The sequence below is a fragment of the Lynx canadensis genome, chromosome B2 (assembly GCF_007474595.2).
Source record: "Lynx canadensis isolate LIC74 chromosome B2, mLynCan4.pri.v2, whole genome shotgun sequence".
Taxonomy (NCBI): Eukaryota; Metazoa; Chordata; class Mammalia; order Carnivora; family Felidae; genus Lynx; species Lynx canadensis.
In genome coordinates, this window is record NC_044307.1 from 37,589,381 (window position 1) to 37,615,494 (window position 26,114).

Sequence of the window (26,114 nt, forward strand, 5' to 3'; positions counted from 1 at the left end):
GCATCGCCCCCCTTTTTTTTTTAAATACCCAGAGTAATATCACTTTCTTTTAGGTGACTGTTCCAACCACTACAACCATGGGAACCTACTAGAGGTTATTAATCCCAGGTCTTCACCTGGCCCCAGAGCCAGCCTGTGACCCAGATTGGGCCTAAAGCAGTAGCTGTCCCCCTGGCCACAGTGATGGCCTGGACTGGATCCGTCAGAAAACTTTTTCCTAACCGCAGTTACAGAAGCTGGCTTTGCCTCTTAGGTCATGAACTAGAATTATTTGTGTCACCTGTTGGTGGATTTGGGTTATTTATTTCTCTTTTGTTTTTGTTTTTGTCTTTTAAACAACATTGCAGAGACATCCTTGTTCATCCCTGGGCATCTGCAGGATAACAGACTTGCTGGAATAGAATTAGGGCTTTCATTTAAATACATTTAAATACATTTTCATTTAAATACATCTCACGTTGAGTATTCTTTCTTATTCTAGGTTTCTGTGCAAGATGAACTAGTTCAAGTGCAGCCAAAGTTTAAAAGTAATCTTCTTGAGGCCGTGGAAGTTTTTCGTGAGGATGTAATGAACTTCGCAGAAGCGTATGAGATGGTAATCCAAGTATTTGCATACTGTGGGTTAAAATGTTCTGTGGAGTGTTATATGCGATGACAGTGATGAGTCTTGAGAAATACACTGTGATTTGCACATTGTATATAAGAGGCTGTACTTGCATATTTGCAGCTCTCTGAAAAACAGGAGATAGCTAGTCCTTTAAGCTTGTTTTATAGAGGAAGAAAGAAGATATAACTGTTAAAAGGAGCAACAGCTTTTGAGATTGTGGAAGGAACCAAAGGGTCTGTTCTTGTCCTTTCTCAGGCCAGAATGCTCATAGTTGGAAATGGAATACTGTTGTTGGAAGGTTGCAAGAGACTATAAATACCATAATACCAGGGCAACTGGTTATGCAACTGATCTTTTTTTTTTTTTTTTTTTTTTTTTTTTTTTTTTTACTACAGAACCAACAGAGTCATTGAAAATAAATAATCAATGTCACACTTGCTCAGTACCACAGACTATTCAGCCTAGTATCATGACCAATAACGATCCACCTCTTTGAAGTTAAACTCAAAAGTTGGATATATTCCCTAACATGTGCTACTTTCTTTTAGTGGTCACAGTGGGTCTGGATTCATAAGATAATTTTAAGCCCTTAATAATAATCATAAATGCCTTCTTTTTTTTTTTCACATGTGCTGAACTTGCCTCTTTTAGTTGGATTTGTTAACATTTTATGGCCCTCGTATTCTATTATACTGGGAATCTAGTCTATTATTTAGCATATCCTTAGTATTCATGATTGTATAGATCATCTGGGGTCCTTTTTGCAACTGTTTTCTGGATGATGGCCACCAGAGACTGCCTTTGGCTTCTTCCAAGTGTTCCACCTACATGCTTCTCTGTTTCCATATTGGGCTGAACCATCGGTGAAAGGAGGCTGTTGTCGGAACTCTAGATCAGTTATTCTAATGAGTAACCACAGCATCATCGTTTACAATCATAAATGAAATGAGACAGAGCTCTAGTGGTACAAGCTTCATGCAGGGTGTAATTTTGTCACATTTTTTGTTAGCTATGTCATGGTCCTTTAGAAATGAATGGCAGTTGGAGTGATGTGAATATTCTAAAATTGACAATGGTCATGGTTATACAACTTTGTGAATATAGTAAAAGGCATCAAGTTGTCTGTTTTCAGTGAGAGATTGTATGATATGTGAATTATATCTCAGTAAGGCTGTTACAAAAACTAAATGAAAGCTTCATCTATGGGGCAAAATTTGACCATTTCAATTAAAAATAATGTTTATTGATTTAAAAGGAAATAATAGGTAAACTCAATAAATTGATAAATGCATATGATTAAGAATTTAAAAGGAGAGTATATTATTCATTACAGGAAGGACCCATGGTTCCAAATATACCACCCCAAGAAGCTAGCAACAGGCTACAGATATTTCAGGTAAAATTTCATTTTCTGCATATAGAAAATGTGTTGTTAGTCTTTAAAATAATTTTAGGGAAAAATGTATGTGTTCTGTCTTACAGAGGAAAAGTTAATGTTTAAAGTGCATACAGATTTTAATTGTATTCTAGTCTGCTAAATAATGTAATTGATTCCTTTTCTTATATCCCTTCATGCTCTTCTCCACAGACTCTCTCTCTGTATTTTTAGAGAATAAGATTTTGATTTTGAACTTAAGCTTATACCTTATTCTCATTCCAAACATCTTGTTTGTGTGTTAATGGTAAAAATTCATAGAATAATAAAATGTATGAAAATAATAAAATATATCAAATTTAAAATATTGACAAAAAGTTTCCTTGTCTTCTCTCTGTATCCATTATTTTTCTTCCTTCTGTATCCATGACTTTAAAATTCCCACTTCATTTGCCCTACCTTGGACAATGCTTACTGGGTCAGGCCAACCATTTACCCTCTTTTTCTATGCCCAGAGTGCTGAGCACATCTAGAGAAAAACCACACACCCATTTAGGTTAATGTTTTGTGGATTCATGGATTCCTATGTAAGCCAGCCCCTAGGATTATCTGGAAATTCTCCTCTTTGTTTCTAATCTCTATCCTGTTTTCTGTAGTGGCTATACTATATGTTCTCTTTATGTTCCCTATCCCACCTGCACTTGTAGTCATGAAAAAATATTTATCAGATACCTGCTGTGTGTCTTGGTCAATAGAAAGGTGATTAAGAAATGGTTCTTTCTTCTAAGCTGCTAAAATCTGGTAGGGAGACAGACAGCTGGATAGATTGCAATTGCAAAACCATGTGGTGAGCATTGTGATCTAGGTGTGAGAACCAGTGTTAATGGAAACAGACTGATGGGAGCTGTTGGGGCAGCCAGAAAAGGCTTCCTGGAAGAGGAGCCATCTAAGCTGCATCTTGAAGGACTAATGAGAATTAGCCAGGGGAAAGAGGAGGGAAAACAAATTAGACAGAATTTGTACCTCCCAGAAATGAAGACATAAGCAGGGTGATCTAGGGGAGATGAGAGAGTGAAGTGTGGGGTGCATTGGGCAGAAAGCATAGGGATGAGGGATAGGCAGCACAGTGGGCAGAAATCCCTAGAGAGCCTTGGAGGCAATGATAAGGAGCTTGTAGCCTATCCTAGGGGCTGGAAGGCTCTAAACAGGGAATGATCTGTCCAGATTTGAATTTTTAGAACAGTTGTGTGTTTAAAAGACTTCTCTGGCATTAGTGTGGAGAGTGTTTTGGAGAGAGGGTGGTCAGACCGATGGCAGTTTCAGTAATACAAGCAAGAAATAGTAAAGATTGAGACCAACCAGATGCACTTGCAGTAAAAAAAGGTTCAGTCAAGTTGAATGGGATCTCTCCAGTTGCAGGTTCTCATGAGAGGAGCACTTCAGGCTTTTTCCATCAGAACCAAGTAGAATTTCTCATATGGTACTGAATTTTCAAGTATCTCCCTTGATTTGACTGGTTTAAATGGAAAATCCAGACCCAGATAAGAAAAGTGTTTCTCTAGGATCCTTCAAGCAACCAGGAATTGCAGCTGACCCTAGAGGAATAAACTTGTGCAAAGTAGATGAAATCAGCTGTCACAGAACCCACTGTGTGTGCTGCCTGGCACCAGAGGGGTAGGTCCAGCCCAGTAACTCTGGTGGTTTTCTATAAGGTAGGCTGTCTGTGCTGGCCAGGGTTTTCATGGAATGCAGCCTTTCATTGAATATGATGTCCTCAGACAAAAAGTCATAGTCCCTTGATATTGTTTGGGTTCTTTTGTCCTTAGGACAATAATGGTCACTCTTGGACTAAAACCAGATCCCCCTATCTATCACCCTTGCCAGCACTTTTTGCTGGACACTGGAGGAGGCTCTGATCCTTTGCTACCTGAAGTCCCCAGGGCCCTGGGGGAAAGGCCTGCCTCTCTGGAGGAGCCAGGACCAAGATTGATCTGCTTACCTGGGGGCTGCCAGCTGAGCCAAGCAGAACCCCTCAGCAATAAAAGCAAGAGGGAGGATGAAAATAGATAGTAATGTTGGATGGTGATAAGTGCCAAGGGAAAAAATTAAAGCAGGGAAGGGGAATAACATGCTGGGCTGTGTGCGCATAAAGTGGAAGGTCTCCAGAGAAACCATCCTTGAAAAGGTGACATTTGAGTGGAGACCTAGAGAAATGAGGGAACAGACCCAGCAGGTATCTGGAAGAGCAGCTTTCCAGGCAGAAGGATGAGCAGGTGCAAAGGTCCTGAGTATAAGCAAATATGACATCAACTTACTTATATTTTCAGTGACTCGCTCTAGCTACAAGTGTTGAGAGTAGATTATTGACAGTCAAGGGTAGAAGCAGGGAGAGTAATTAGGAGGCTATTGAAATAGTCCAGGACAGGATGACAGTAACTTGGACCAGCCTGGTGGCATTGGAGTTGATGAGAAGTGGTTGGAGGCTTGGTGTATTTTGAAGGTAGACCCACCTCCTTGTCTTTCCGTCAGGAGTTACCAATTTATTGGTTAGCAACTGGGACTTTAATGGGTCACCCTTTTACCAGAGGTGTGGCCACTTCATTGAAAAGACATTGAAGGCCCATCTCTTGCCATCTTGCTCCTTCTATTCTGCATGTGTTTGAGGGTGTGAGGTAAGCAGGCTGTTCACCATGCATCTGGCTGAACATGTGACCCAACTCTCCTCAAAAGCAGGTGCCCTTTCATCCCCCAACCCCCAAGAGAAGCAGGTGCCAAGATCTGGATTGTGGAAAGAAGCAGGAGCATCATGTGGGGCCTCAGGGTGCAGTGGTGTTCTCTGATGCAATTTTACTCTGATTTCTGGAGTTACTGGGCACTCGATTGGTCTGCTGACAAAGCTGATTATTTTGCTCCCCATTTGGCTGGTGCTATGGGTCTTTTTATATTATTTGGGAGCTGAGTGGAAAAGGGGTGAGTGACTGGCATCCATCAATAGTCTTTACCTCATAGACAAGATTTTAAATGTCATTATTTTAAAGTATGCTAACTTTAAAGTTTTTGTTTCTCCTTTTCTGGGTTCACCTTGTCCCATGGACACTTTAGTCAGTAAATTTGTTGAGTAACCACTGTACTAACCACCAAGAAATGTAAAAAGTGCAAAATATGGCCCTTTCTAGGAACTAAGAGTTCACTGGAGTTCCTTCAAGGTCTTCACCCCTTCCTGATTTGGCTCCTTTAAAGTATGTTGTGGAATTTAAGAAACAAAACAAATGAACATATGGGAAGGGAAAGAGAGAGAGACAGAGAGACAGAGAGAAAGGGAAGCAAACCATAAGAGATTCTTTACAACAAACTGAGGATTGATGGAAGGAGGTGCGTGGGGGATGGGCTAAATGGGTGATGGGTATTAAGGAAGGCACTTGTGATGAGCACTGTTATATGTGAGTGATGAATCACTAAATTCTACTCCTGAAACCAATACTACACTATATGTTAACTAACTAGAATTTAAATTAAAAATTGAAGGAAAAAAAAAAGAAATAAAAGTAGCTAACATAGCTGTCAGATCTGATTCACTCTCTGGGTATTGTGAGGTCTGATGCCAGACATTCTCCAGGGCTGGAAATTTGGGATCCCTATTGATATGTTACACCCTTTATGTGGAGCACATATATCTCATCACAGGTGGGTTATTTCTATTTGGTTTGGTGCTTTAAACACTATTAATACTTAGCATTGTAAGTATAGGAGATTCCACTTTTGGTTCAAAGGGCATGTGCATTAACTTCGTTGATTCAGATTGCTGGAATTCTTTCAAATGGTATTAAAATGGAATCCTTCATTTTATACACTATTGCTTGGAGAGAAAACAGGGTTGAAAGGATTATACTCACTCATTTGGACCATGTAGAAGAGATGACAAGTCTAAATTAGTGAAAAAGCCTGAATTATAGGTTATTTAAAATACTGTTTTATTACTTGCAGACATATTTATGGGAACTTGAGAACCAGGTCTTCTAGGGACCACTTAATTTATTAAAGAAAAAAAAATTCATGTAAAATGGATACTTTTAAAATGCTTAAAAGTTAATTTTATTAAGTGGTCAACTTTTCTTCTGATAGCTTGGTATCAGAAGTATAAATTTCTTCACAGATCCTTGTTTCATAGATATTAAACAAACCTCAATCTAGCTTTTATTCCAGGTATAATAAATTCTACCTTAATGGGGCCTGAATTAATTATATTTTACTACAACTTAAAAATCTTCTTATAGGCCAATTTTGATGATCTGTGGAGGAAGTTTGTTACATATTCATCTGGTGAACAACTTTTTGGATTGCCTGTGACTGATTATGAGGTTTTACACAAAACTAGGTAGGTTTAGAAACTGTACAAGTGTTACATGCAAATAATTAAATTCTGTCCATTAGAAGAATCATGCCATCATTAAATCCTTTATCATGCAGACAGCCTCCCCTAGAACACTCCTAAATATCCCCCTTATTCCTGGCTATTCCTGACCCACTGGATACATGGTCACCATATACAACAGAAATGTCCTTGAGGAGTTGAAAATAGGTTGCCAAAGTTGTGGTATTTGTGGTCTATATTTAGCCTATAGAAGCACTGCAATTTTGGATTTTTTTTTTTTTTAATTTAGAAGAATAGCCACCTTGGCTTTCCAACCCTTCTTATTGCATTTATGCTAAGTGCTCTTCGCTTTTGAGTAAACATAGAATTCATCAGGATTGAAGGCCAAGGAGCTTAACTGATTTTAAATAGTAAGTAGATCTAGGAATTAAGCAAGTATATCTTAATGGAATTTTGTGTAACTTTCCTCAAACTCAAAATTAGAACAGTGACTTTAGCTTATTAGGATCATGGTTTCAGTAAAGAACTTTATGTTGATTTCATCAAAGTTCTAACATGTCTTTGCAAAATAGATAAGAAATTTTCTGACCATAAATTAATGCTTCCAACTACCTTAGGGTAGATGGCTTGTATTTTTTTTTCCAAGCAGTCATTCACCAAGCTTAACTGGATGACCAGTTGTGTTACAATTGCAGATGTCTGTTCTTTGCCCTAGCTTACTAAATCAGAATCTCAGGGATTGGGTCCTGCATTTTCATAAATTCTCTAGTTAATTCTTTGCATGCTCAGTGTGAAACTCAGTGTTTTCTTTTAGCCCTCAGTATTCCAGGAAAAATAACCATCCTCATTTACTATTTATTTTTTTATATTTAAGTGATTTATGAATAATTTGCAAAAGTACAAATAAGGTAATGATGAAAAGCACTTTTATTAGAAAATGTAGTGTGAATTTAAGCAGTGAAAACCCAAACTTTTACTCCATAATACCCTGGTTTGAAGATATTTACACAAAGTGGAAACTGACTTTGGAATCCAACTGTAACAGAACCAATGTGAGTTTGCTCCTTGGTGAGTCAGAAACTGCACAAGTTTTGAGTTGTCACACAAAGAAAACTTTATTTGCAGCAAATAAAGAGATCATGGGGAATAGCTTCCAAAGCCATGATTCCCTAAGACAGGGTGAATGGGTTCCTTTTATTTAGGGTTAGAATGAATATATCAATAGGAAAGCTCTGTCATTGTTTGTAAAGGCAGGCATGAGATTGCGCATGTGCCTTAAGGAAATATGCCAATACACACATTGTATATTATGTAAATGAAGCATGTGCTTCTCCATCAGCGGAGATTTTAGTATTATACTGCGGTGAAGGTGATTGTAAGTCATTCCAGAGGTCACTCCATGGTCCATATGAGTTTAGCTCCAAGGATCTGGGCGAGTGGGAGGTCTTGTGAGGGCAGTGGATACCACCTGAGTAGTGGTTTTGGGTTTCCTTTGCCTAAGTTAAGAGGTAAGACAGAAAGAAAAGCTTAAGGAAAAATTTAAGGCAAAGATTAGTGAGTACAAGCAGTGGGACAGTAAAGGTCAGTTCTTGGATTCTTGCTGGTGACACCACCAACTTCTCATCAGCTGTCATGCACAAACCTGGAACATACCCATTCTGTAGGCACTGATTTCCAATTTCAAATCCATCTCCAACAGCTTCTAACTTACTATTACTTCTGACTTTTCTTGGACTTGCATTGCTAAACCCCAGAACTGTTGAAAACTCAGATACCCATAATTTTGTTGAAGAGAGGATCACCATCTTTCTTGCATTATGAATGCAAAAAATCTTTACTTTCATATTTGAAGGATCAAGTCCATGAACTTTTTCATTTCTGCATCATCTGTCTTTGAGTACACATCTGCCTTCAGCATCTGTCTACTTAGGGGATGTCCCAAATAAAAGTTACAGAAACATCACAGATAATGGAAGAACAGTCATTTATCCTTTTCACGAAATGGGATGGTTTAGGTTCTTGTAAAAATTTGCAGGATGAAGCCCTTGCCTCTACATAAACATATTGTCCACTCATAAATTACTGATTTGGGTAAAATTCATCTAGGTAATTATCATCTAAAGACCCACAGTCTGAGATCTCACTTACATAGCCAGTTGGACTATCACAGTTAGAGTCTAGTGTGTTGCCCTGTGTCTCTTTCCTGTTCAATACTTGGGAAACACACTCTTTTGTCAGTTGTCTTCTCTTTGCTGTTTTACATAAAAAATGAACAATTCCTTAACTGTATTAAGTGAGAGCTAAACAACAACAACAAAAACAAAACAAAAATGGTGTCTCTCCAGAGTTCTTTCTTGATACTTTCTTTCTTTTTTTTTCAATACAATGATCATTTTACTTTTACTTATTTATATATTTTTAATATGAAATTTATTGTCAAATTGGTTTCCATACAACACCCAGTGCTCATCCCAACAGGTGCCCTCCTCTTGATACTTTCTTAAAAGACGATGCAATGCTTTGGGCAACACAGTAAGAAACCTGAAGAAAAATTGTCCCTTTTTTATTGGAGATCTTGTTGTTCTTTTTGTATTATTTTAGTCATTTTTAGCATAGTTGGAAATACTCCATGATTAACAATGGGATCATTCCTAAGAATCAGCAAAATGAAGCAAGAATTGGAAAAACAGAGTGTTTTTTAAAGGGCCCAGTGTGTCCATTTGATAATTGCAAGATAGAATGAGTTTTACTTTATTAAAAACATAAGCAACTTTTAACTTTGGCCTTTGCATTATTTATAATAAATAATAAAAGTTGTGAACATCAGTCCTTACAAATAGTTAGAACTGCTCAAGAAATAAACTCAAAAACTGAAATTGGGTCTAGGAGACCCTCATGGTCCGCTAAGTGTTGAGGAATTCTTGGGAGCATCAACAAACTCAATTTTTGGTCTATTACACGATAAAAGGACTTTTTCTAGGAATCTATAATCCCTCCTATTATTCTTGCTATGTATATAACCCCATTTGGGTACATGAGGGAAAGCTTTTGGTAGGAAAGTGATGTTTAAGTCACTTCCTAAAGATAGATGTTCTCATAAAAAAAACAACTTGCATTTGAAAGAAAAAAAATTAAAATCTTAGCCTTAGCTTTGATCTTACCAAGTTCTGGTCACACTGTTTGCAGTGACTGGAATGGTAATAATAATCAAGCCATTTGTTAGTGTCAAGTCATAGTATGACTTGGAATATTTGAGAGCTGTACACTTGACCCAATTGATGGAGCTTTAATCAAATCTTTGTTTGGAAATTAACAGGGTTTTTTGCATATTGGTGTCTATAAAGTACACATGAAATATTGTGATGTATGAAATATTTGATTGGATGAATTCTGTCTATCCAATAATGACATTTATTTTTAAAATACACATTATGCAATGACTTAAATATTTGGTTTCCCAGAAAGGAACTCAACTTGCTGCAGAAGCTGTATGGACTCTATGATACTGTAATGAGCAATATTAGTGGTTATTATGAAATACTTTGGGGAGATGTAGACATTGAAAAAATTAATGCAGAACTGCAGGAATTTCAAAACAGGTGAGTTTTAATTGAATTAAACTTACCTTTTTCTAGCGGCTATCTTCATAGGATCTTGTAGGTATTTAACAAATGAATCTATCCTCTGATATATTGCCATATATATATATATATACATAAATATATATATATGGCAAAGTTGTTATATATGTGTGTGTGTGTGTGCGTGTGTGTGTGTGTGTACACAAAGAAATGTGTAGTGATACAATTTTTTTCCCTGAAAGGTGTCGTAAACTCCCAAAAGGGCTTAAAGATTGGCAAGCTTTTTTGGATCTGAAAAAAAGAATTGATGATTTCAGTGAGTCATGTCCTCTACTGGAAATGATGACCAATAAGGCAATGAAACAGAGACACTGGGATCGAATCTCTGAGTTAACTGGAACCCCGTTTGATGTGGAATCTGATTCGTTTTGTCTTAGAAATATTATGGAAGCACCACTACTTAAAAATAAGGATGACATTGAGGTACAAAAGCTTATATCTTATCACTGGTTCATTAAAGAACATCTTTTTCTTTTCTGGGGCACCTGGGTGGCTCAGTCGGTTGGGCATCCAGCTTTGGCTCAGGTCATGATTTTGCAGTTCACGAGTTCAAGCCCCATGTTGGGCTCTGTGCTGACAGCTGCTTGGGATTCTGTGTCTCCCTCTCTCGGCCCCACCCCACTTGTGCTCTCTCTCTCTCAGAAATAAACATTAGAAAAAACATTTTTTTAAATCTTTTTCTTTTCTGAAAATTGTACAGACATTTTATGTAAGAGTGTACTAATTGCCTTATATAATGTACCCTCAAAATTTGGAATGATCCTGAACATCCTTTGATTTTGCAAAATAATACAGTAACTCAAGGAGATAAGATGATTATTTGAAATATGTTCATTTGGGAGGTCCTAAATCTATCCTCCTTGTCCCTTAACTACACTCTCATTTAAAAGCAAAAAATCTGTTTATTTCTGTATTACATTCCTGGTAAATTCCTTAGAACATTTTCCAGATTTCTAATTCTATACTTTTCCTTATTAATCTACTACATATTATTTTTCCTTTCCAAGATTTTAAATTGGTTCTTTTGTGTGTGCTTAGTGTTTGTATGGTATTTCTTTTTTATTATTGAGATATAATTTCTATAAGTATATGATTTTTATGGCTGAGATATAAACTTATTAGTTTATGTTTGTAACATAATGACTCTATACATGTGTATATCACAATGTGATCACTGCAATATATGTAGTTAACATCCATCACCACACATAGTTAAGATTTTTTTCTTGTGTTGAGAACTTTTCTTTTAACAACTCCCAAATACACAATACAATATTGTGAACTATAGTCATCATGCTGTACATTAGATCCCCAGGACTTATTTGTGTTATAACTAGAAGTTTGTACCTTTAACCACCCTCACCCATTTCATTTGCACCACCACTCCCCTAACCCCCCATCCTGCCCCAACACACACACCCAGCTGGCAACACTAGTCTGTTCTCAGTATCTATGTTCTGGTTTCTTTCTTTTTGAATTAGTGTTTTCATTTTCTTTGAATAAATACCCAGAAGTAGTATTGCTGGATCATATGTAGCTCTATTTTTAATTTTTTTTTTCAGAACCTCCATACTGTTTTCTATAGCGGCTGCACCAATTTACATTCCCACCAACAGTGTAGTGTGCAGGTTTCTCTTTTCTTCTCATCCTCACTGATACTTGTTATTTCTTGTCTTTGTCAAGATAGCCACTCTGACAGGTATGAGGTGGTGTCTCACTGTGGTTTTGATTTGCTAATCCCTGAGGATTAGTGATGTTGAGCACATTTTCCTGTACCTGTTAGCCATTTGCATGTCTTCTGTGGAAAAATGTCTATTCTGATCCTCTCCCATTTATGAATTGGGTTGGTTGGGTTTTTTTCCTATTGAGTCGTGTGAATTCTTTGTATATTTTAGATATTAACTCCTTATCAGGTTTATGATTTGCAAATATTTTATTTCATTTGTAGTTTGCCTTTTCATTTTGTTGATGGTTTTCTTCGCCATGCAGAAACGTTTCAGTTTGATGTTGTCCCGTTTGTGTATTTTTCCCTGTGTTTCCTTGGCTTTGTTGTCAACATTTCTTGTAAGATTTGTCTAGTGGTGATGCACTCCTTTAGCTTTGGCCTGTCTGGAAAACTTTATCTTTCCTTTGATTCTGAAGGACAAATTTGCCTGGTAGGGTATTCTTGATAGTGGGGTTTTTTTTGTTTCTGTCTTTTTTTTTTCTTTCAGCACTTTGAATATATTGTGTTCCTCCCTTCTGGTCTGCACAATTTCTGCTGAAAAATCTGCTATTAGTCTTGTGAGAGTTCCCTTGTATTTAACAAGTTTTTCTCTTGCTACTTGTAAGATGTTCTCTTTGTTTTCAACTTTTGACACTTCAATTTTAATGTGTCTTGGTGTGGATCTCTTGGTTCATCTGTTTTGAAACTCCCTGGACTTCCTAGATGTGGATGTCTGTTTCCTTCCCCATCTTAGGGGAGTTTTCAGCCATTATTTCTTCAAATAAATTTTCTGCCCTCTTCTCCTTCTGGGACTTGTATAATGTGAGTGTTGGCCCATGTGATCTATCTTAAATTTAAGTCCCTTAAATTATCTTCACTATTTTTCATTCTTTGTTCTTTTTGCTCTAGTTGGGTAAGTTCTACTGCCCTGTGTTTGAGTTCATGATCCTTTCTTGTGCTTCATCTAGTTTGCTATTGAATTCCTTTATTGTATTTTTCTGTTCTGTGATTGTATTCTTCAGCTCCATGACTTCTGTTTGGTACTTTTAAAATATTTTCTTTCTCTTTGTTGAAATTCTCACTTTGTTCATGCATGTTTCTCCTGAACTTGTTAAGTATTATTATGACCATTATTTTGAGCTATTTGGTAAATCACCCATCTGTCTCATTGAAGTCTTTTCTGAGGTTTTATCTTGTTTCATTTGGACCATATTCCTCTGTTTCTTTATTTTACTTTCCTCTCTGTGTTGGTTTTTATGCATTATATAAAACAGCCACCTCTCTCAGTCTGGAAGGAGAAGCCTCATGTAGGAAATGAGCCTTATCATTCAAGCCCACCTTAGCTCTTGCTTGGCTCTCAGAACTTTGTGTTTCTTCTAGTACTCTACTTCATCCTTAGTTACTCCCAGTAACTGGAGGTGTCACAAGACCTGTCAGGCTCCAAAGTGGATTTAGGCTGATTGGAAGCCAAATTCTCAGGCAGCCACTTTTAAAGTATGCAAATATACCTCTTTTAGGGGAACACTAGGAAATGGACATTTCTGTCTGTTCTATGTGCACTGAACCCTGGGATGATAGCCAGTTAAGAGCTTTCTTTGTTTGCTGCCATCCTGTTGAACCCATGAACCCAAGCCCCTCTACTCACCAGACTCAGGCCATCAAGGGATGTGCCTTTTGAGTGACAGCAACAGTTGTTCACACAAGTTCCCTTCTTGGAGATGCCAGCATTTGGGAGCATGGCATAAGGAAGATGAAGAGACCACCCACCCTACAAAGTCTCTGGAGAGGATTAGAGTTGGCCCTCGGATGTATGTTTAATTAGAAGCCTACTCCTCAGGCCACGGCTGTGAAGTTACACTGATAGGCCTCTCCCATAGTACGACTGAGCATTCCAGTCTGCTGTCTCTGCACTGGGGGTAGGTAGCTGGTTAAGAACGTTTTCCTGGTTTGTTATGGTCCTGTGGCACCTCCAACATAAACCTCATTTGCCACCAGAATCAGGTGCTCAAGAGACATCTCCTGGGTGGCAGCTGCAAAAACAAACAAAAAAACAAAAACAAAACAAAACAAAACTCAGGACAGCAGACATGTGCTTAAGCTCCTTTCCAGGAGATAGCAGTGACCTGGGGTGAGGCAGAGGACAGTGCAACGGTGGTGCCCACTAGCCTCTGTCTTTGGAGAGAACCCCTAGTCCTGTGTTACATTAGATGCCTGACCCTCAGACAGAAGCTCTAAGATAAGCAAAGAGGCCTTCTTTACAGAAAGGCTGGGCAGTTTTCAGTGGGTTGTCTCTGTGCTGGACCCTGGGGTGTGGCCAGATATGTCTACGCAAACCCTTTATAACTGCTTCCCCTGCCCCTCTCCACAACTCACCGCAGCCCTCAGGCCTGGGCTTCATGTCCACCCACTGGTTTGCATATCTTTTTCACTTCTGGTTCATGGAGATGTTTGTTTGGCTTTTAAGCCTAGCTATGTTTTTACTTTCTCTTTTTTGCATTTTATCCACTATTCTGTATTTTTGGAGGCAGGGAACTGTACCATGTAACCAGAAATCTCTCATATATATGGTTTTGAGTCTCCTGCCCCTCCTTTTTCCCTTAACTACATATGTACACCAGCAGTTGTTTTCAAAACATTATGTCCTGTTTATCAACGTCATCCAACTACTACTGAAGGAAACAAAATGACCATCTCATTCTTAGAGGTAGGTTTTTACACTTAAGAATATAGCCATTTATAAGCTGTGCTTTGAAAACATCATTTTATACTTCCAAGGAATTCTAGGCCTCAGTTACTATTTGCACCCCAAAATGGATTCTTAGTGCGGTATACCCTGGTACATCCTGTTTGCTCTGCTCTGCATGTCCTGCTATTAACCAAGCTGGATTCCTTCTGTCACTGGACTCACTGCCTCCAAAGGAACTCTTTTCCCTTGCTGTAGAACATCTCCTCCCACCACCCATTGGAATCTCACTCAGTCTCAGATGCTCCCTCCTCCATGAAGCCTTCCCTCCTGACTGCAGGCAGAAATCCTTTCTCCCTCTTCAGAACTCACAACAAGTCTTACCACGCTTAGGACATTTATTACACACCCATTTGGATTATAATTATTTGTGGAAATACTTTGCACCTTTCAGTTCCTTCCCATCTGTGAGATTCTGTGATTCTAAGTATGAAAATAAATAGAGGCATGGTGGGGAAAATACCTTACTTTTACTTTCCCTGTGAGGCTTTCATATCGAGCGTTCTCAGAAAAACAGGAAAACTTGTAAGAAAAAAAAAATAGAATAACTTTTAAGCAAATGAAATATTCGTATCAGGGCCAGAAGAAGCAGGAATCTGGCAATGACTGATTATATGTTACTTCAAAGAGGTCAAAGGACTCCCACATACATTCTCAGTTGTTTTCTCATGGCAAGTTGCTGAGATAGAGCAGCTGGGGTTATCTCTGTTTTGGCCAGAAAACTCCAATGAAAAATATAATCAAGAAACATGACGATTTAAGTTCTGCTATTGCATGTAGGTGGTGCAATAAAATAATTAGTGGTCAGACAGTCAAGAGAGTTATTATTTGAACTTGTAATACGATGATCTTGAGACCTTGGGTTTCTTTTTTTCTTTTAAAAAAGAATTTTTTTTTAATGGTTATTTATTTTTGAGAGACAGAGACAGAGTGCAAGTTGGGGAGGGGCAGAGAGAGAGGGAGACACAGAATCTGAAGCAGGCTCCGGGCTCTGAGCTGTCAGAACAGAGACTGATTCAGGGCTCAAACTCACAAACTGTGAGATCGTGACCTGACGCTGAAGTTGGACGTTAAACTGACTGAGCCACCCAGGCACCCCTTTCTTTTTCTTCTTTTTCTTTTTCTTTTGCTTCTTCTTCTTCTTCTTCTTCTTCTTCTCCTTCTTCTCCTTCTTCTCCTTCTCCTCCTCCTCCTTCTTTTCCTCCTCCTCCTCCTCCTCTGTCTTCCTCTTCCTCTTCTTTTGACAGAGAGAGTGAGAGTCAGAGCAAGCATGAGGGAGGGGCAGAGAGAGGGGGAAGGAAAATCTTAAGCAGGCTCCACATCCAGTGTGGAGCCCAACACGGGGCTCAGTCTCATGACTGTGAGATCATGACCTGAGCCGAAATCAAAAGTCAGATAATTAACTGACTGAGCCACCCAGGTGCACCTTGAGTCTTGGTTTTTTGGCCACAAAATGACTATGACTTCTAGGTCCAAACTCAAAAATTCATTATTTTACAAGGCACTTAATTTATAATTGAAAATGTCATGACATATTCTTTGATCTCCCTCTGAAGGACATTTGCATATCTGCCATTAAGGAAAAGGATATTGAAGCCAAGCTGACTCAGGTGATTGAAAACTGGACCAACCAGAACCTGAGTTTTGCCGCATTTAAGGGAAAGGGAGAGCTCCTTCTCAAAGGAACTGAATCAGGAGAAATTATCACCTTGATGGAGGATAGTTTAATGGTCTTAGGTTCCTTACTAAGCAACAGGTAATTTTATACTTGGGGGGGGGGGGAAGGTTTTAATTTGGTTTTTGGAATTATATAATGCTAGGTGAAAGCCCAGTTTTACAGCTGTGGCATAATATAAGATTCTGACCTAAAGTGCTCACTGTTGTCTGTTCTCACACAAGCTACCTATTTTCCCTAACAATCATGGCCTCTGTCTCTTCTTTATGGTACTCATCTCTCCTTCCTATTTTCCTGGTGGGCCCCATCATAATTACTTTCCCCCAAATAGGCAGCTTATCTCCTGAACATTTTGGCTCCCCACCATGATGAAATATTTTATTTTCTTTCTCTTTCATTCCTCCAATCTGTCATCTTTGGCCTCCTTGGCTAGCCCTGCTCAAGTGTTCATCCAGTGGCCCAGGAGAAGTATCCTGGCAACACATTAAAGAACTGTTATCACTATGGGCTTGTTACTTAAACACTTTATGCATCTTTTATCGTGGAAAGTGTCTCTTTATGTGCTGGGTTTACTGTGCCCTCAATGAAACAACCTGTCCATCTTTGGACTACTGTACCAGCTGGAAGGTGACTATGACTTTAAGTGCAGCTTTAGAAAATGGGAATCAGTCAGACTAAGTATACTGTCAGGTCTTAATCTGGGCATTAGCAACCTTTAATCCCCTAGCTGACTATGCAGTAATTCTCAACTGTTCTTCGCCATAATACTTCTAAGAAATATGCCACAACTTTGTCATTAGCAGAGGTCAGTGTCTAGGGTACATGGGAATTCCAACACCCCTTGTCCAGGTTGAGATCACTGGTTAATGAATGACATCCTGCATGACTTCTGGCCCCAAAGTCTGTCTTGTATTTGGATAAAGTACTTAATTTCAAAGCTCCTACTTCTAGGAGTTTCGTGTTGACTTGCTATGGTTAAGATCCTACTTATGTCTTCTGCTCTCAGGGAATATGAATAATCCTGGCACAGGTGACCATGGGATATTCAGTGGTTTCTGGACTTCATGGGATACTATGTCCACATGGATCACTACTAATTTTGCCATCCTAATTTCCTAAATGACTTCTTTCTTAGTTATTTTTTAAACATGCTATTTATTTTTGGGGGGCGGGAGAGAGGGGGGCAGAGAGGGAAGGTGACAGAGGATCCCAAGTAGGCTCTGCAGTGATAGCAGAGAGCCTGATGTGGGGCTTGAACTCACAAACCGTGAGATCATGACCTGAGCCAAAGTTGGACGCTTAACTGACTGAGCCACCCAGGCACCCCCACTAAAGGATGACTTCTTGAAAAAAAGCTGTGGAGTCATGTGAATAGTGTCTGTGGCCAAAGAACTCAGGATTTGAGGCCTTTCTTAATTTCATACTTAACTTGCATTTAGCCTGATCAGTATAATATTTATAGCACTAATAAAATCAATGTTGAGGCAGTGGCTGCTGGGTCTCTAGGGTGACCTGGAAGTGACCTCAGAAAGAAATTGTATATTCCATGGGTGAGACTTAACTCCAGATATTGCCTGGATTGTGACACTTTCCTACTGGATTCCTGATTGGTCTATGGCACTCCCTATCGGTCTTGACAGGTTCCACCATGCAGAGTTGTGCAATGCAAGGGCCTGGCCATAGGACCGAAACTGGTTATGCTAGATTTTATTTCAAGTCTCCCATTTTCATGTTGGAAGTTACATGAAATATAACCATCAAATATGACTCTTTTTTTTTTCCTCTGTGCAGGACCATTTTGGGCCTCAAATATCTAGTTGCTTCAGCCCCTTGAAGTACCCATCCATACCATCTTGGTCTGCATGTTTTAATGTTGAAGATTGTTTTTTAGCATATTGACTGCCTTTCAGCTCCACAACAATGGTCAGACGGACAGTAAATGGGTGTTGATAAAAATGCCTGTTACTATCTGAATAGCTCACCTGTCTCCTTGGGGCAATTTTTGTGCAACTCACTTTATACCTCCATGTATAACACAGACTTCTAGAGAAGTTATGGGTTGCACTCACGCATCAAACCCCATTCAGACCCAGAAGACCCGCTTCAGACCCAGAAGAACCCCCTTCTGTATGTGAGCAACCACCTGTCCTGGATCAAGACAAGTTTTAAGAACCTTGTATTGACAATCACCAGAAAATGCCACTATACCACATCAAAACCACTTGTCATTGCCACAAACTAAAGTTGGCTTCTTAATCCAACTGTAGGCAGTTGGGTCCTTACCCAGTATCTTCCCATCACTTCTTGCATGATATCCATTGTGTTTCTTGTCTTTTTTGGTTGTGCCCAGCTTTCTGGACACCTTGAATTCTCATGAATCCTTCATCTAGCCCTGATGTTGAGAAAGCAGGAAGCATGCTATTTGGGGGCAGCTATTCTAGATCTCTAATACCATACCATCTAGGCCCAGTGCCTAGTGAAACCAGCAGTCTTTGGATGAGAAGAGCAACATCTGTAAATGGACATCAACCCTCAATCTTGACATTGGCCTTGTGGTACTAGTTTCATGGACCAGTAACAGTGCCCTAAGTGTTATTCTCGCAGGCCATGCTTACTTCGATTTGGTTCACCAAAGTCTTGTAAAAACACCTTATTCCTTGCCTTCCCTGTACTCCCAGAAACAACAAGCACAGTTCCTTTGCTGGACCTCTGTCACAAAACTCGGTCCATTTTCCTAGTCTATGACTAATATGTGGAAACAAGTAAAATCACTATAATTATATGAGTTTTACTCCTAGAAAAGCAAATATCTCATTAGCTGTGTGAAAATTATTAGGAACTGCCTTTTAAGGAAAAAAATGTTCATTTCCAAAGGAATGTTTCTCCTGTAACTTTGTTAGGCCATGTTATTTTCTGAATCATATATCCTTAAAATATAGTGTTTTTTCCATTTTCACTCTTTAGATATAATGCTCCATTTAAAAAAACCATCCAGAATTGGGTGTATAAATTGTCTACTTCCTCAGATATAATTGAAGAGTGGCTAGTAGTCCAGAACCTTTGGGTTTATCTTGAAGCTGTCTTTGTGGGTGGAGATATTGCCAAACAGCTACCTCAGGTAAATATGGTTTTTGTATGGTGGGAATGCAAACTGGTGCAGCCGCTCTGGAAAACAGTGTGGAGGTTCCTCAAAAAATTAAAAATAGACCTACCCTATGACCCAGCAGTAGCACTGCTAGGAATTTACCCAAGGGATACAGGAGTACTGATGCATAGGGGCACTTGTACCCCAATGTTTATAGCAGCACTCTCAACAATAGCCAAATTCTGGAAAAAGCCTAAATGTCCATCAACTGATGAATGGATAAAGAAATTGTGGTTTATATACACAATGGAGTACTACGTGGCAATGAGAAAAAATGAAATATAGCCCCTTGTAGCAACGTGGATGGAACTGGAGAGTGTTATGCTAAGTGAAATAACCATACAGAGAAAGACAGATACCATATGTGTTCACTCTTATGTGGATCCTGAGAAACTTAACAGGAACCCATGGGGGAGGGGAAGGAAAAAAAAAAAAAAGAGGTTAGAGTGGAAGAGAGCCAAAACGTAAGAGACTCTTAAAAACTGAGAACAAACTGAGGGTTGATGGGGGGTGGGAGGGAGGGGAGGGTGGGTGATGGGTATTGAGGAGGGCACGTTTTGGGATGAGAACTGGGTGTTGTATGAACCCAATTTGACAATAAATTTCATATATTAAAAAAAAAAATATATATATATATATATATATGGTTTTTGTAACTACTGATAGAATGATTTGTGTTGTGTGTATGTCTCTGGAGAAGTCTTTATAAAGCCATATGGTCCTGTCTTGATTTATTTATTCATTTATTTATCAATTTTTTAACGTTTATTTAGTTTTGAAAGAGAGAGAGAGAGAGAAAGAAGGGAGTGGGGGAGGGGCAGAGAGAGAGGGAGATACAGAATTGAAAACAGGCTCCAGTCTCCCAGCTGTCAGCCCAGAGCCCAACACAGGGCTCAAACTCATTAACAGTGAGATCATGACCTGAGCCGAAGTCGGCCACTTAACCGACTGAGCCACCCAGGTGCCACCTTATTAAAACCTTATTTAAACAGGGGTTGGCAATCTGTGGTCCACTCACCTGTTTGTAGAAATAAGTTTCATTGGAACACAGCCATATCTATTCATTTATGTTCTGTCTGTGGCTGCTCTAGCATTGCAACAGGAGAGTTCAGTAGTTGTAACAGAGACTATATGGCCTGCAAAGTAAAATATTTACTGTCTGGCCCCTTTACAAAATAAGTTTTCAAAATGTGCTGATTTTTTATTTACATTAAAAGAAAAAAAGAAAATCACTTATTTTCAAATCCCCAGGTTATCTGAGGATATCAGGTACCTTCAATATGGTACTACTACATTTAATTTTTTTTTAATGTTTATTTATTTATTTTTGAGAGAAAGAGAGAGAGGGAGAGAGAGCAGGAGAGGAAGAGAGAAAGAGGGAGACAGAATCCCAAGCAGACTCCATGCTGTCAGCACCGAGCCTGATGTAGGGCTCAAACCCACAAACTGTGAGATCATCACCTGAGCTGAAACCAAGAGTTTAACCGACTTAGCCACCCAGGCACCCCTCAAATATGGTACTGTTGGATTATAGTAGTTCATCTCCTCCAAGAGGTGACTTTATAGTATTCCTCTGAGAGTAGAATTAAAATTAATCTGTATTGCATAAACACAAATTAACTATCATTAAGTCGACTAATAGATCAGACACATACCACGGGGCAAGGAAATTTAGCTTTCTGAGCCCTTAACAAAATCTTTATAACAGCTTTACTCTGCGGCCTTTGAAATAAGTAAACTTATTAATAGATTTATTCTATGAAGGTAGAATCCCTCTTATAAAATTAAGCCTGCTCTTCCTAAATTTCCATAACTATAGGCTCTATATAAATTAAAAATCAAGGTTAAAAGGGTTTCAAAAATAGCTCATTTCTCATTGTAACATTGTTTTAAACATAATTCTTTTCTTTCTTAACCAGAAAGTTGCAGTGTTTTAAAAGATACCTTTAAAAGTTTTTAAAAAGGCAAGATTATGCCATTCCTAGAGGCGTTTTTGCAATTGAATGCAAAGCTTAATATCATCCATAGTAAATAGAAAAATTTCATTAGCAAAAATGTAAATGAAGCTTTGTTTTGGGTTTTTACTTTCTTTTTTTCTGCCCCCCCCCTCCCCCAGGTCCTTTTGAGCTGTAATTATTCAAAAGATCTTGAGATCAAGTTACTGTCATGCTTCTTTAGTTTGCTCATCAAACCAAGCACCTGGGGTGCTGGAAGACTAGATTTGAGCTTTAAGTCGATAGCTCTGTAAATTAATCGTGTGGCATTTTGAAAATGTATTAAATGTAAGAAAACAAATAAGTGATAAGCCCCATTGTGACAAAGCAGTATTTCAATAAGCAGTTTTATGACTCTGGGTTTTTGTTTTTCAGAATTAATTGAGGTGAAAAAAAATGCTCCTTTAAATTATGTAGACTGAGGACTAATAGAAGCGGGTCTGAGGAACTAGAGGCTATTCCAAAGCGAAGACTTTGCTTTTATTCAAATGCTCATTTTCACTGACTGTTTTTAGGAAGCCAAGCGTTTTCAGAATATTGACAAGTCATGGATAAAGATAATGCAGCGAGCTCATGAGAACCCCAATGTGATCAGTTGCTGTGTTGGAGATGAAACCATGGGGCAACTTTTACCTCATTTGCACGAACAGTTGGAAGTATGTCAGAAGTCACTCACGGGGTAAGAACCGCAGTTTTAAGTTTCCTATCATTTTATATGTGATGGCATTTTATCCCAAACAAGTAAATAAAACTGACGGCATTTCTGGTTTGGTAGGGATGGCTGAAGTGGCTGCAGGAATTTAACATAGCCTTAATTTTTCTGCAAAACAAGACACCATCAATTTGGGGGTCCATGAGTTAAGGCATTGGATTAGTTTTATAGGGCTACTGTGACAAATGCCCACCAACTGGGTGTTAAAACATCACACACCTATTTTCTCACATTTCGGGAGGCAAGAAATCTGAAATCAGTGTCAGCCAGCACCTTCTGAAGGTGCTGAGGGAGAATGTTTCCTTGCCTCTTGGAGCTTCTGGTGCCTCTAGGAGTTCCTTGGCTTGCGGCCACATGACTCAAACCTCTCTGCCTTCCCCTCTTTTTCCTGTGTGTGTCTTATGAGGACTCTTGTAATTGGATTTAGGACTCCTGTGGATAATCCACGATTGTCTCTTCTTGAAGTGCTTAACTTCAATATATCTACAAAGACCCTTTTTCCAAATGAGGCCACATCCACTGGTTCCAGGGAATAGGATGTGGGCCTGTCTTCTGAGGATCTGCCATTCAACCCACTACAGTCATGGAATATAGATGTGCACGAAGAGAACCAGACAAATTTACAGATAATTTCCATAAAGGACAGTTCATTCTCAATTTCTGCGTGAAATAGAGTTGTATTATATCTTAGCTTTTCCAGGTTATACCCCTGTCCTGACTTCATGGTTAGTTGTTCCCCCTTTAACTCTTCCAGTGTCCAGGTTTGGAGATAATCATGTGTTCATCATGGGTTTAAACCATGAAGTTCGCGATACTCCTAGAAAGGTCACAGGAGGGCTCTTGAGGAAGAAGACCGTAGGTCTTGCTCTGAATCCCTGTCTTGCTTTCCCAAGTGCCACTCATGACAGACCATGGACTTTGGTTCTAACCAAACATTTCAGAGGCAAACGGGAAATGACTATAGATGTTTGCTGTTATCTTACTGAAGATGTTAGGGTTTGTGTCTTGGCTAAAAACCCAAAAATTATTAATTCAGGAAAAGTCATTTGGTAACATGACTTTATTTACAGGTATTTGGAGAAGAAGAGATTACTGTTTCCAAGATTCTTCTTTGTATCCGATCCAGTTCTCCTGGAAATTCTGGGACAAGCCAGTGATTCCCACACCATACAGGTATAATCTTAATATCTATTACCTAAATTGCTTTTTTACACAGCATACATAATTAATAATAAAAATGAATTTAGAAATTTAATAGCACAGGGAGGAGAGTATTGAAGATTATGTTAAGTATAAAATGTCCTAGTTTCTGTGTGTTCTGAACTCATCAGCCTGAAGCAAGAGTCACTGATTATGCAACTCACCAGCTGAGTGACCTTAGCCAGCTTCTTAATTTTCCTGTGCCTCAGTTTCCTTATCTGTAAAATAGGGATATTAATGGTTTCCACTTCATAGGATTGTCATTAGGATTACATGAGATCACGCACTGGAATGTAGCTGACACACAGTATGTGCTCACTAAATGTAATTCATTTTTGTATTGTAGTCTAAATATTCTCAGATCAAGTAGGGATTGTGGTTTGGAATTGTCCATATCCAAGTGCTTCTCAAGTGCTTTTAGCCATTTCCAAGGGCAGTACTTCCAGGAGGCAGAGAGAAACTATGAAAAACCGGATATGGGAGGCACTGAAACACCCCTATCCCAGAGCCTTGCCGAGTTTGGCCATCTGGGAGGCCACTACGAGGGACTTCCTTGGTGGTTTCTAGGGAGCTGTGGGGATGAGAAGAGAAAGGAGGGAAGTAAAAGCTGTGGAAGGCAGAGGGAGAGCCAAGAGACAGGCAGGACAGAGCTGTCTGTGGGAGGGAAGGAGGCGGGGACCACATGGTTCAGTCTCCATGTGGAGGAAGGTCACAGTCTTAGTCCAACCAACCTAGTGGAACAAGGGCATTTGCAGGAAAGATGCTGTAGGGCTGGATTTTTAAAAGTGGGTCTCGAAGTCAATCAGCTGACAAAGCCGTGTTGTGTGTGTTTGTTTCTGTCTTTGTTGGCACAATGAAGTGAATTCTTAATCTCTTACAAAGAAAACACATATTAAGGTTTTTAAAAACATCTCAGTGGCTTTTGTGTTTAGCCTCACGTGTGTTGTTCTGGCTCTGTCTTGTGCTTCTTACAGCCACATCTCCCTGCAGTATCCGACAACATAAACGAGGTGACGTTTCATGCGAAAGACTACGATCGTATCCTGGCCGTCATATCAAGAGAAGGAGAAAAAATTATTGTAATTTAACTTGGGTTAAAGTTTTCTTATTAGGATTTCTTTAAAAATGTAGGTCGAGGAGATTGCAATTCTCCTGTGAAAAACAGAGAGTGGGGGAGGGGTGGGCCTGGGTTCTAGTTCTCTCGCCCTGGCTTGGTTGCAAACAAGTCTGGGTAAGTCACTGACTTCTCTGAGACTTGTTCTATCATTAATTAATTATTAATTTTGTATTAAAAAACCAATTTTTTCAAATGTTTATTTATTTTTGGAGAGATAGAGACAGAATGCAAGTGGGTTGGGGCAGAGAGAGGGAGGCACAGAATCTGAAGCAGGCTCCAGGGCTCCGAGCTGTCAGCACAGAGCCTGACGCGGGGCTCGAACTCACGAGCTGTGAAATCATGACCTGAGCCGAAGTCGGACGTTCAACCGACTGAGCCACCCAGGCGCCCCTAATTTTGTATTTTAGAGAGAGAACGTGAGTGGGGGAGAGGGGCAGAGGGAGAGAGAAAGAATCCTAAGCAGGTTCCACACTCAGCATGGAGCCTGATGTGGGGCTCGATCCCACAATCCTGGGATCATGATCTGAGCTGAAATCAAGAATCTGATGCTCAACTGACTGAGCCACTCAGGCACCCCTACAATGAAAACTTTAGACCAGACCATTTTCTTCCACCTACAGTATTAGTTGGTTTTTCTCATGTCTTAAATATTTTGTGTAAAATTATTTGCTTTGTGTTGAGGTACTGTGATTTATCAAGTGAAGTGTGACATTAGTAAAAATAGGAAATTATTATCAATTTGTAATATATCTGTAATGTGTCTTTTTAGTTGGATAATCCTGTTATGGCCAAAGGTCCTGTAGAGATTTGGCTTATGGATTTGTTAAAAATGCAGATGTCGTCACTGCATAATATAATCAGGTCTGCATTCTACCAAATCAGCGATTCAGGATTTCAACTCTTACCTTTTCTGAATCACTTTCCAGCACAGGTGAGAATATATAATGTTTAAATAATGGAAATAAGGGGGAAAGATACACAGGAAGCAGTTGGCCTTGATGGTGTAGCAGCTGTGGTAGCTTTGAACTAGCTGGGGAGGCCTTCCCACCCCCCACTGCCAACCACCTGCTTGTCCACCTACATTATTCTAGGCCATCTCATCCCATTCGCTGGAAGAGGATTTGCCACTGTTCTTTGATCACTAAGGATAACACTAAAACTAAACTCACAAATGGAAAATTTCATCTCATATACAAAACACACACATCTGTACATAAAAGACACCTATCTGTATCCATTTGTGTATGGATTTGGTGGCATATTTTCCATGTAGCTATGTATGGATAGATATAGATACAGATATAGATAGATATATGGATATAGATAAGAATGAGCATATCTTGTCCTGAAACAAAATCCATCTTGCCTTTTTTTTTTTTTTTCTCCCTTCCAGTGATTACAAATTGTCATAATCTGTTAAAGGAGGCCTTGTCATGCAGCTAGCTTCCTAACAGGAGCGGACCTTCAAGAGGCTGGCGTTTGAGCAGGTGTTCTCTTGAACAGCTCTCATGTCCAGTGGCTTTTAGGAATGCACCCTACTGTGCCACGTGTTATTAAAACTGAATACAGAAAAGGAAGAGCCAACAGTTTCATTCAGATTTCAGCCAAAATAAATGAAAAGTGATGCTTTGTGATCTGGGTCAGAGAGAGTGTGGGATAGGAAGCAAGAGATACCCAAGGAAAATACACGCAGTTTTGACCCTAACTATACTTCTCCAACCGCTCCTAGCGGCCGACCTCCAAGTCCCGACTTAATGCACACACAGCGGAGAGGGCTGAAATGATAGGAAATTATTTATTCAAATGACACAAGTACGGCTATAGAACA

General features: G+C 39.2%; 1 protein-coding gene across 1 annotated transcript in view; it reads left to right on the forward strand.

Moving 5' to 3' along the window:
- The window catches only part of DNAH8 (dynein axonemal heavy chain 8), a 310,125-nt gene that overhangs the window by 97,079 nt on the left and 186,932 nt on the right, over window positions 1-26,114 (forward strand). Inside the window, 11 exon segments of the mRNA XM_030314553.1 lie at window positions 482-595; window positions 1,941-2,003; window positions 6,257-6,357; window positions 9,816-9,953; window positions 10,178-10,418; window positions 16,000-16,199; window positions 19,083-19,236; window positions 21,773-21,936; window positions 23,040-23,142; window positions 24,144-24,248; window positions 25,056-25,217. Of these exon segments, the coding sequence (XP_030170413.1) occupies window positions 482-595; window positions 1,941-2,003; window positions 6,257-6,357; window positions 9,816-9,953; window positions 10,178-10,418; window positions 16,000-16,199; window positions 19,083-19,236; window positions 21,773-21,936; window positions 23,040-23,142; window positions 24,144-24,248; window positions 25,056-25,217 (1,545 nt within the window).